At 34.4% G+C, this 12,436-nt stretch overlaps 2 protein-coding genes across 3 annotated transcripts; one reads left to right on the forward strand and one right to left on the reverse strand.

Annotated features, from left to right (window-relative positions):
* Positions 1–277: 277 nt before the first annotated feature.
* On the forward strand, positions 278–3,529 carry LOC120091832 (ras-related protein RABA4c). Of its 2 annotated transcripts, XR_005485845.1 has the most exons (3): positions 278–825; positions 2,255–2,879; positions 3,409–3,529. XR_005485845.1 is itself a non-coding variant. In XM_039049974.1 (2 exons), the coding sequence occupies exons 1-2, from the start codon at positions 599–601 to the stop codon at positions 2,691–2,693; spliced, it is 666 nt and encodes a 221-aa protein (XP_038905902.1). In that variant the 5' UTR covers positions 278–598; the 3' UTR covers positions 2,694–3,106. The 2 variants fall into 2 exon arrangements, 1 of the variants encoding a protein (XP_038905902.1); XM_039049974.1 differs by lacking the exon at positions 3,409–3,529 and having other exon boundaries at positions 2,255–3,106.
* Positions 3,401–8,061, reverse strand: LOC120090695 (cytochrome P450 705A22-like). The gene is given in 4 exon segments (XM_039048414.1): positions 3,401–4,048; positions 4,903–5,233; positions 7,509–7,674; positions 7,677–8,061. Coding segments are annotated over 4 exon segments (1,530 nt in total).
* Between the last annotated feature and the right edge of the window lie 4,375 nt (positions 8,062–12,436).

Raw genomic sequence — 12,436 nt, forward strand, 5'->3', positions numbered from 1 at the left:
TTGAACTCCCTCGTGTTCACACTTCTCCTCGCTCTCAGTCGCACTCCTACTCATTCTTATCGTTCTAAACCTTCATTAATAGTGCGCGAGAAATAGTATGAATAATTAAGAGAGGATAATCCTTCATTTATTAAAAAAATATATATAAAAAAAGGGGGAAAATCTTTATCTTTTTTCAATATCTATAATTATCAAGAAAATATACGTCCATGTTGACCGTTCTAAAACGAACAAAGAAAGAAAGAGAAAGGAAGAAGAAGAACCGTTAAAAAGGGAAGCGTTTCAACAAAAGTCGTGGCTGCTCTCTCTCTCTTTTTCCTTTTCCTTCTGCTTTCCTCTTCCATGTCAAAACGCCTTCCCTTCGCTTCTTCCTATTTCCTTTCAATTCTTCGCTAAACCCCTTTCCCCCCATTCTCATTCCCCCATTTCTTTTCATGTTCTTCTCAACCCCTTACTTCTAACACCAAATTCCCCCTTCTAATCGCATCAAGCGATCGATTGATTCTTCCTCCTCTCGATCGATCGCTTGGTGTTCCTTCCATTTCCCCCCCTTTCATTCATTTGAGGTGGATTCATATTTCTTTTTCCCGCTTCAGAGATGTCTAATTTGCAATCCAATTTCAATCAGAAGATTGATTATGTATTCAAAGTCGTCTTGATCGGGGATTCTGCGGTCGGGAAATCGCAACTCCTTTCTCGTTTTGCTAGGAATGAGTTTAGTTTGGATTCCAAGGCTACAATTGGGGTTGAATTCCAGACCAAGACGCTTGTCATTGACCAGAAAGCTATCAAGGCGCAGATATGGGATACTGCTGGGCAGGAGAGGTATAAAACCGCCATGTTTCTTTAGGGTTTTTCCTTTTCTTTTCTTTTCTTTTGCTTTTCTCAACGATACTGAATTAATTAGGATTTTTAATAAAAAGACTTTTGCTATGTGTTTAACTAGTTTTTTTTCCCAGACTTTCGATGTTTAAGATTGATATCGGCATGGAAGATGTGTTAGTGATACTGCCTTCTTTAACGATATTGGACTTATTTCGACGATGTGTTAGTTTATTGTAAATCTTCAACCTAATAATGGGTTTAGCTAATTTTCTTTTCAGATGATCGTAATGCACCTAATTTTAGTTATCCTTTATGTTTTTGTGAAGATCTTTCTTCATACTGTTGGTTTTAAGAATGTTCACGTTGATGATTTATCTATACAATTAATCTTACTTCAACTTGTGATTTATTTATCTTCTGATACTGTGCAATAAGTAGAACTGATGATATTCTTTTAACCGTGGAAACATCTGTTTGTAACTTCTTGTTTCTGACTCTTGCTGCTTGTGTATACTTCTCTGTTTTCCCCCTCCCCTGCCCCTGCTACATGTTGGAATAATGGGCTTTATATAGATCGGTTGAAATGTATATATATTGTCACCGAATCATAAGCACTATGGACCTGATAAGTAACAATCTGTATCCAATTCAGAATCACCTTCATTCTCATAAAGAAAATCCTCCTTTATAACCGTGGTTCTTATAATGAACGGTTGAACATTAAGCTTGGAAGCTACCGGCTTGTGATCAGCAGCAGGGACTATTGCATGACCTAGGAAACTTGTAAATGTGTGACCTTAAGGACCTTATAAATTTATAATCACTTAATTTATTACAATTTCTTTATCACCAATGTTCAATCCCTTGGGTTGGGGTTCATACTGTCGATGTTTGACTTATGTATTTTAATTTTCCATAGCCATACATAGTATAAAGTTATTAGAACCAATCAGTATATCGTGAATCGAATCAGAAAATTCAAAATTGTTACCGAGTGCACGTCCTTTACTGGAACACAATCTGTTCTACGGTACAACAGTTTCCCTTGAGTTCCAAGGAGAATTGCTACTGGGTGCAGAGAAGTATGTGACTTTTAAAGGTTTAGTTATGCTCTCTTATTGTGATGATGATTATAGTTCGAAAGGTCACCTGTCTAACATGATGTTTGAGGCCTCTTAACATAGCCTGAATGCCGATGGTTTACATGAATATATGCTAAGAGCAATCAAGTCATGATATTATTTTGAAACATATATCCAGAACATACTATGTTCCAGATGAGAGTGATTTGTAACTTCGCTATTGTGGACAGTTATTCTCTGGTTTCTCTGTGGATTGTTCAAACTTTCTTTCCAATGTTAATGAACTTTCTCTTAAAAGGCTGTAGATTTTTTTTTTTTCTTTTTTACTTATTAGTGATGGTTTTCAGGTATCGAGCAGTGACAAGTGCATATTACAGAGGTGCCGTGGGGGCAATGCTGGTTTACGACATGACGAAGCGTCAGTCATTCGATCATATAGCTAGGTGGTTAGAGGAACTGCGTGGCCATGCAGACAAGAATATCGTTATCATGCTTATAGGAAACAAGTCTGATCTAGGTTCTCTTCGTGTTGTGCCTACAGAAGATGCAAAAGAGTTTGCTCAAATGGAGAATCTGTTTTTTATGGAAACGTCAGCGCTCGAGGCAACTAATGTAGAGACGGCATTCAATACCATACTGACAGAAATTTACCGAGTTATTAGCAGGAAGGCACTGATTGCAAATGAGGAAGATTCCGGAGGAAGCTCATCACTCCTCAAAGGAACAAAACTTGTTGTCCGTGGACAAGAGCCTCAACCTACAAGTTCTGGTTGTTGCAGAAGTTAACAGAGCATTCTTCCTTGGTTTCACAAGATTTTCAAATGAATTTGTCCGTTTTACAGCCCACACAAACACAACCACCCTGGTCCCCAGAAGAGCAAAAGAAGAAGAATGGGGGAAGCAGATATCTATCTAATCTTTAATTTTGGTCTTTCAGGAGACTAGTGTAATTCATACTTTTGATCATAAAAGGTAAATAGTTCCTCTGCTCTAAGCTTTTTGTTTAGAGGTTTTATCACCAACATAATGCTCATTTTGGTTGAGTAAAAGCTTCACATTGTCATTCTTATCTTCCTGTGATCCTGTCTCTAAACCTTTCAACATAAATATGGGAGATGACCGAATTTCAGAAATGGTATACTAGGCTAACTGACCCCCCACCCCACGTATGGGAAATGGGTATAGATTTTCAGATTCAATGTGGGATTTGACTCTTTATGCAACTTTGGATAGATTTTAATTCTATATTACTAAGCCCCATTAATTGGAATGTAAGTTTAGATTAAATCACACAAGAAATTTGATGGATGAAGAATTGCTCTTAAACTATAGTGAATAATACAAATAAGAGCGGTAGAGGGATGGGAGTGATTGTTTTAATGTTCATATTGAATAATTTTGATACTCTTTGTCCATATAATAGTATTACATGCTATTATTATTATTATGAACTTGAAATGAAATTGACAATCAAGCCTTTGATCATGTACTGTTTACATAGAAGCACCAAAAGGATCAAAATGTAACACAGGAACAAGCAAGAGAGACTTGGCCATTCCTAAAGTCAACCCTTGTCCTGGTTGCATACCAATCTTAGTTTCTTTCCCATCTCCAACCATCTTCCAATCAAAGCACTGTACCAGGGTAGCCATTGTTGTATTCAGCATGCTAAATGCGAAGGTTGCGTCCGGGCACGCTCTCCTTCCTCCTCCGAATGGAATGAAGTCGAAACTTTGTCCCTTGTTGGTCTCGATTTGTTCTTGTTTCGACGACGAAGCCAAAAACCTCTCGGGACGAAATTTGTTAGGTTCACTCCACAATTGAGGGTCTCTCATAATTGCAAAGAGATTGATTGCCACGGTTGTTTTTGGTGGCACGTCATAGCCTCCAATTTTGCAACTTTGACGAGATTCTCTTATTGCGACTGGTACTGGTGGGTAGAGCCTCAAAGTTTCCTTCACAACAGCTTGCAAATAAGGGAGTTGAGGAATGTCTTCTTCTTCAACAAGTCTTCCTGATGTTCCAACCACTGATTCTATCTCCTTTCTAACCCTTTTCAACATTTCAGGATGGTTGATTAGTTCAGCTAATCCCCATTGGATGGCTACTGATGAAGTATCTGTACCAGCCATGAATAGATCCTGTTTTTTTACAATGAGCAGACAACACACGAAGTAATAACCCCCCTCGGTTAAGTTGCAAGTTTGGTCTATCGATCTTTAAAGTTTATGTCTATTTGGTACCTAAACTTTAAGAGTGTTTAATAAGTCCGTGAGCTTTGAATCTCGTGTTTAATAGATCTCTTAAGCCTCCTTGGGTTTATTTAATCCTTTTTTTTTAATTTTTTTAGTTTTTTTAAGGTTTTTTTCCTATTTAAATTAAGCCTATAACCATTCTTTCAACCTCTAAATTTCCTGCGATTGTCTCTGATTTTTACTAACGGTTTTAAAAAACTAAACCAAATTTTGAAACTAAAAAAAGAAGTTTTAACTTATAAGAAAGATGCAAATCATTATAAGAAACTGAAAGGAAATGAGTTTAATTTTCAGAAACAAAAAAAATAAAAAACGAAATGGTTATCAAACGAGATCTTAATTTTCAATTTTGTGTCTAATAGGGCTTTGGCATATTCAATCTTCTTAAAAGTAAATTGACTAATAGATATAAATTTCAAATTTATGTCTAATAGGACTCTATAGTTTCATTTGTGTCCACTGTGTCCACATCTTTTAAAAAATTGTAGAACAGGTCAAAAGACCTTTTAGGCATAAAATTGAAAGTTTAAAGACCTCATTAAACAACTTTTCAAGAACTTGACTTGTAAATTATCCTAATTCTTTCCAACCTCAACACAGGTTAAAATAACTAAGAAAGACCGGCCAAATTGAACCATCCTAAATAAATTCTTGCCTTACTTAAACATCGTCGATCAACTAATTAAGACATTACATATTGGACCAAAAAGGGTTAGAGATTAGAGGATGGAATTTCTTACTATAATAAATGCTTTGATATGGGTTCTTGTGATGTTAACTGCAGCAGTATGATCTTGGTGAATTCCCAAGAGAATACCCATCAAATCCTGAGCTTGATTATTATTGCGTCGATCCTCTTCATGTTTCTTCAAGATCTTCTCGAATAGTTCATCAAAGCTTCTGCCAAGGTCAAGAGCCCTCTTCCCATAAAGCAAGAATCCCAAAATTTTGAATGGCCCCAATACATCCCCAAAGCATAACTTTGCCAGTACCTCCATTTCTTCCTTAACTAAATACCTTATTCTTTCCGTCTCATTCTTTTCTCCAGAGCATGTTGTGCTCATTACCATCCTACAAATCACATAGTGTTAAAAGGTATCACAATATCTTCCACTTTAGGGGCATATTTGGGCATATGATTTTAAAACTGTTATAATCTTAATCACCATTTATCATATTTGAGAGTAAATCGTTAAAATTACTTTTACTATTTTCAAAATCGCTATGAAACATGCTTTTAGTGATTCTAAATCTTTGACGTATGAAAATATGTAAATTCAAATAGGGTACTTACAATGGATATCACTTTTAGGAATAATAATTAAGTATATAGTATATAGGGACATTTTTAATGAATTGCAAATATACTAAAATCTATTAGTGATGGGCATTATCGTTGATAGACTTCTATTAGTGATAAAATATATATTGATAGACTCCTTTCAGCGATATGGTTGATCACCGATAGACTACGAGAGCTAAATCTAAATTTTGTCATATTTGCAAATTCTTTTACATTGTGTTATATCAGCTAATATTTTGTGCTATATTTGTTAATATTTTGTGCTTGATTGCTTATTTGCAACCATCCCATTCAAATATTAAATTAATTTTGAAGGACTAAAAATATATTTTGGAATAATTTTAATCATTTCAAAATCACTCTCAATATTCTAGTTCCTCGTGTTCTCTCAACTTTATGTTACAATTAATTCTTGTATTTGAAATTTGTGTAGCAATTTACTATTTGTTGTGAATAATATGACTGTGTGTGATTGTATATGGACCAAATGTGTCTATAAGCGAGAAACATTAAGTTGTCACAGATAAAAATTACACTTTAATTTTGATAAAATTTTTCATGGTAGATTGTATATTTGAAAGTACAAGAACAAAAATATTATTGGCTAAAGTTTAAAGATTAAATTTTTACGATTCACAAAATTATTCATGGAATCAAATTGTTACAAATTAAAGTTTATGAACTAAATTGCTACATTGATGAAAGTTTTGGGAACAAAAGTGTTTAATTTTTTAACATACTTTAGATAATATGAACATTAATGATTTGTCATAGATGCCTAGCTACCTAACTCAACGATTAAAGAATCATCTTCTTTGTCTGCTGAAACTCTAACGTTCAGTTTTGTATCAAATAAATTCATTAAAATTTAAAATATAGAAGTTTAGCCACTAAAATTTGTAAGTTAACCTTAAGAATATAATGATATATATGTGCTTTTATTAGAAAAAAAATGTAATGTAGCAAGTATCACAATAGTCTATTTTAAAACTCATTGATTTATACTCTCAAGTCTCAATCCTTATTGTTTAAATTATAATAATTTTTCAAATATAAATTTTCGAACATAAACATAAAGTTTTGAAGTTTTTGAAGGAGTCTAACTTTGAAATCTTCCCACCATATTCTTTAAAAAAATCTTAGAAAAATAAAATTTATTTTCCGAAAACATTATTTATTTATTATGGTGTGTTAGAAATTGTATTTGAAAATACTTGATTAAATCCTACTCTTTTTTCTTTTTCCTGAAGCATTCTTTATCTTTTTCTTTTGAGTACATCATTAATTAATTACTAATCACGCGAAATTTCTAAGTGACGCAACTTCACACTTCATCCAATTGAAAAAATATATATACCTTATATTCAAAATATTTTTCTCTAAAAACAATATCCCTTTCAAAGTGGTTAGTAAAATTAAAAAAAAAAAAACAAAAACAAAAAACCAAAAACAAACCTTTTAGAATATTAAAATAATATTCAATAATACAATAATAATAAAAAAGGCGTGAGATGGACGTGCTTGACTAAATCAAATATTTTATGTGTCCTTTATTTCTAAAATTATATATAAAATTTTATATTATCAAAGTCAAATTCAACTTATATAGAGTTTGTATTACCAATCTCAAAGTCAAAGTTTGAATTCTCACATCCCATATATTGTTAATATATATATAGAATAAAAAATTCAAAGGTATCAAAATATTCGAATTCTTGACAGCTCACTTTTGTCATGTTTGTAAGTTATTCTGAAATTGTAAAAATTACTTTCGTGATTTTAAAAATTATTTGAAAAATAACTTTAATTATTTAAAATTAATTATAATAGAATGAAAAATACATTACAATTAAACAGTATTTTATTTGGAAATTTTTGGTTGATTGTGACTAAAAATCGGACGACTATTTATTTTGTATTTTGTATGATTTAACTTTCTTTGTTTTATTTCTTTCTCCAAAAAATTAGTCACAAAAGGCTATGTACTTTTTTATACCAAAAATACCCCTACGACGAACTTCCGTTCAACATTTCACCCCTTACCTGCAAGTGGCATTGTTGGTCAATCTCATAAGCTCAGCGCCGATATCCACAGCCTCCTTCAGCCGAGAATGGGCGGCGATTCTCGACAGAAGCCGCCGGATTTCTTCTCGGCGGACGCCCTGCGACCGCTCCAGTTGCCGGGGGCTGAGAAGCTCCGTCACGCAGATTTTTTCATGAACCTCCAGTAATCGGCATACGGTGCCGAGACGAACCCCGATTTTCCGTAGTACACCTTATCGGGGAAGGCCAGAGGTGGACGGGAGGCGAAAGCGACGTCGTGCGTCTTGAAGATTTCGGCGGCGATCGGCGCCGACAAGACGACGAGGCAAGGGGACGCGCCGAGACGAAGGTAAAGGATCGGGCCGTAGCGATCGGAGAGACGGCGGAAGGAGTTGTAAAGCGCCGGCGAGAGGAGGTGGAGATGGCCGATGAGCGGCAGCGATGGGGGACTGGGAGGAAGGCGGAGGGCGGACTTGGCGGCGGTTTTGGTTAAAATGTAACGGATTAAGCAAAAGAGGATGGAGAGGAGTACGAAGGATTGGATTTCATGCATGGTTTGATTTTGGTTGTGCAAGGCTTGAGAGAGCTCTAATTAAAGGACAAAAAGAGGAAATTAAAAACAAATACTCTCCCTTCTCAATGAAAAAATTGCTATTTTTTTTAAACTATAGATAGAAAATAGTATTCTATCAACTATAGTGATATTTTGTTATATTTGTAAATATTTTTATTTATTTTTTCTTTTATATTTGAAAATAATCTTAAATAATATTCTATCAATGTAGTGCTATTTTGTTATATTTGTAAATATTTTTTTATTTATTTTTCTATATTTGAAAACGATCCTTAAATAAATTACATTTTTATCGTTTTTTTAGTTAAATTATCAGTAATTGAACTTTGAGGTAAAATAAACATACATGTTTCGTAATTATGTTTTTTTTTTTCATTTTTATAAAATCAAGATAAGTTTTTGATGTATTTTTTAGTTATATATATAATCAAGTTATTTTAAAAAGATTTTTATTCGCACGAGGTTTCCAAAGAAACTTAATTCGTGGAATTTGGACTTTTGTATTTGTATTGATTTCAGTATAGCAATACAATCCCCAATACAATAATTATTTGATGCGTTTAAAATAAACTTTAATATTTAATCTGGATGATTCTTTTGGATGATTGGCCTTTGGACTTGTTGACATTCTTAGATGATCGGCCTTTGGGCTTGATCTCCTTGGATGGTCGACTTTTGGACTTGTTGGTCTTCTTGGATGATCGGCCTTTGCACTTGTTGATCTTCTTGAAGGATTAGTGTTCGTATGAGGCTTCCGGAGAAACTTGTTTTGTGGAGTTGAACTTGAGTTGATGTTGATGTGATGCGATGTGGTTCGAATTCTAGTACTTGATCATCCGATTCTCTCTTAATTGAATGCGTACGCTTGATGTATAGAAGCGGAGCATGTGGATGTTCTTGAGCTTGGAGTCTTGAAAGAATGCTTGTATCTTCAAAGGACTTCAGTCATCAAGTATGGTTAGAATGCTTGTATCTTCAAAGGACTCCCGTCTTCAAGTGTAGTCAGCTTCAGGAGTTTGGGCATCTTCTGATTATTGGGAGAATTCTCTTTAGGTCATCTGAAGTGTAGAATTGTTGACCTCTCCAAATGAGGAGAGCTTCTCTATTTATAGAGTTCACAGGTGGGTGATAAGCACCCGCGATGCTTGTTGGATGCAAAGTTAGAGGTCTTTCTAGGATCCTTGCAAACACTCACAAAGGAAGCTAACTTAGATCAAACTTAGAATCTATGATGGTCACTCTTAGATCCTAAGTCAACTCACTCCAGAATTAGCTTGATCAAGACCAATCCAATGAATTGATTTAAACATCAAATCTAAAGCAAGATTTGAAAGAAAAAGAAAACACCAAAGGTTGAATAAGCACAAGTTTTTTTACTATGGATAATTTGAGTTTGAAGAGCATTACAAGCCATTTTATAGGCCAAATGGTCGTGGATAGACCAAGAAACTCAAAAGTCATTCAAATACAATTAATTGCAAATTGTAGAAAATAACACCTAGAAACTTGAAACTTAATTGCATACTAAATTATAAGCCAAAATTCAAAACTAGAAATGTAGAAAATCTTCAAATTTCCTTAAATATATCATTCAGAAGGCGATAAAGTAGATGTGCATGTTTGACAAGATTTGTCATCACATTTCTCCGTGTAGTGCACACTTAACAATATTTTCTTCACAAAATCTGCATACTTTTTTTTACCACCACGTTATCTTCCAAAATATAGGACTTTTCTTGTGCCATCTTCATGTCATTCTCTTCTTGACTCATTGAATTAATAGTATATAAAATTTTGGTCTCAAAATTATTTGTCAGTTCTTGTGAATTTGTTAGTTTTTGAAGATGTAGTGTGAATGTCTCTTGAATCTTCTTTGCCTTGCTTCTTGTAATTGGTCCTTTAGGTACATGCAATGGTTCAATGGTTGAATTCACATCATCCCCCTTTCTATAAAAGGATTTGTCCTCAAATCAAGATCTTCATTTCCTACATCAGAATGAGTCAAATAAGCCACATTGAAAGTAGAACTTACATTGTACTCACCTCGAAGATCTAATTTGTAGGCATTATCATTGATCCGCTCTATTACTTGAAATGGACCATCTCCTCTTGGTTGAAGTTTAGACATCCTTTGATATGGAAACCTTTCCTTTCGTAGATGAACCCGAACCCAAACCCAATCACTGGGTTTAAAAATAATTTTCTTTCTCCCTTAGTTCTTGATATTGACAAGCTTTTGATTCTTCTTTCAATCATTTCTTTGACTTCTTTATGCAAATTTTTGATGTATTTTGCCCTTGAAACAACTGCATCACTAGTAAACATATTAGGTGGAAAGGGTGATCTAAAGAAGTTAATGGATTAAAGTCATACACAACCTCAAAAGGTGAACAATGAGTGGTGCTATGTATTGCTCTATTGTAAGCAAACTCTAAAAAAGGTAGAGTATCCTCCCAAGACTTGAGATTTTCAAACATCAGTGACCTGAAAAAAGTTCCTAATGTTTTATTAACCACCTTAATTTGCCCATCTCTTTGTGGGTGACAAGTTGTTGAAAACAAAAGCTCAGTTCCCAATTTACCCCATACAACTTTCCAAAAATGACTTAAAAATTTTGCATCTCTATCATTAACAATGGTCTTAGGAATTCCATGCAATCTAACCACTTCCTTAAAGCCAAGATTAGCTATGTTAGTAGCATCATCTGTTTTATTACATGGTATGAAATGTGCCATTTTACTAAACCTATCAACTACCACAAAAATGCTATCATGATGTCTCCTAGTCTTTAGTAGTCCTAAAACAAAATCCATGCTAATGTCAACCCAAGGTTCACTAAAAATATCTAAAGGTTTGTAAAGACCATGTGGTTGTGTCTTAAACTTAGTCTCCTTACATTTGAAACATTGTTTGCACACTTTATTCATATCCTTTCTCATTTTCAACCAATAAAAATGTTTAGCCAACATGTTATATGTTTTAAATTCCCCAAAATGCCCCATTAATCCTCCCCCATGAGCTTCCTTTACAAGCAACTCTCGAATGGAACACTTAGGAATACAAAGTTTTCCTTTCTTAAAAGGCATTTCATCAAACAAAATATAATCATGCACGTTTTTCCCTTCTAAATATTGAATATGCATATCATGAAATTCAGATGTCTCTACTTTGTACAAATCAATCATGTGTTTAAAACCAAGAATTTTTGTACTAAGGAAAGAAAACAATGCATACCTCATTGATAATGCATTAGCCACTACATTATCCTTACCTTTCTTGTAATGAATGACATATGGAAATGTCTCACTGAACTCTACCCATTTAGCATGCCTCTTGTTCAACTTTGTTTGGCTTTTGATGTGTTTCAAGCTTTCATGATCCGCGTGGATGACAAACTCTTTTGGCCACAAGTAATGTTGCCAAACTTGCAAAGCCCTTATAAGTGTATGTAATTCCTTATCATATGTGGGGTAGCTAAGTTGTGCTCCATTTAGCTTCTCACTAAAGAACATGACTGACCTATTTTCATGCATAAAAAAAACTCCAATCCCTATCCCACTTGCATCACATTCAATTTCAAAAGATTGGTCAAAGTTAGGTAAAGCAAGACAAAGTGCATTAGTCAATTTATTTTTCAATTCATTGAATGCATTTTCTTGCTTTTCTTTCCATTCAAATTTTACATTCTTTTTAACAAGTTCATTCAATGGTGAGGCTATGCTACTGAAATCCTTAATAAACCTCCTATAAAAACTAGCCAAACCATGAAAAGTTCTCACATCGGTTGCATTGGTGGGTGTTGGCCATTCTCGAATAGCCTTGACCTTTTCTTCATCAACTTTCACCCCATCCTTTCCAATAATGAATCCTAAGAAATTGACTTGGCCTAGTGATGGTGGGAAATTGGAAGTCAATTTTACTCGACAACCAACTTTCTTTGGACGCAGTATGCGATGCATGTTCCTAAGATATGCGTTGATAGTCATGCGTCGATGGTCATGTGTTGGAATGAAAAATGCGTTAACGAGTATATGCGATGACCATGCGTCCTGCCACAAGTTTTCTTGCGTTCACGCCAAGTATAACATGAATGCAAGTTTCTCGGATAATCCGAGGTCGAACACAGGGACTTATAATTATATGTTTTTGGTGATTGTGCATGTGGCGGTTGAATAAAAGAATGGAGGTGATGTTGCTACATTAATCCTACTCCTACTCATATCTAACAGACAACACAATGAGAGTATGCATGAAAGGTAGAGATGCGACAAACCTTGACATGAAATAAATGTATGGAAAAATAGGTAAAATGCGGAGATGTTTTCATTGCAGAACTTAAGAGTGATTACAAGGG

The sequence above is a fragment of the Benincasa hispida genome, chromosome 11, assembly GCF_009727055.1.
Source record: "Benincasa hispida cultivar B227 chromosome 11, ASM972705v1, whole genome shotgun sequence".
Lineage (NCBI taxonomy): Eukaryota > Viridiplantae > Streptophyta > Magnoliopsida > Cucurbitales > Cucurbitaceae > Benincasa > Benincasa hispida.

Bases quoted from the DNA above. Each gene is read 5' to 3' on its own strand.
- LOC120091832 (XM_039049974.1), top strand. From the start codon at position 599: ATGTCTAATTTGCAATCCAATTTCAATCAGAAGATTGATTATGTATTC. The intron at 826-2,254 runs GTATAAAACCGC...GATGGTTTTCAG, and splicing joins GATACTGCTGGGCAGGAGAG to GTATCGAGCAGTGACAAGTG.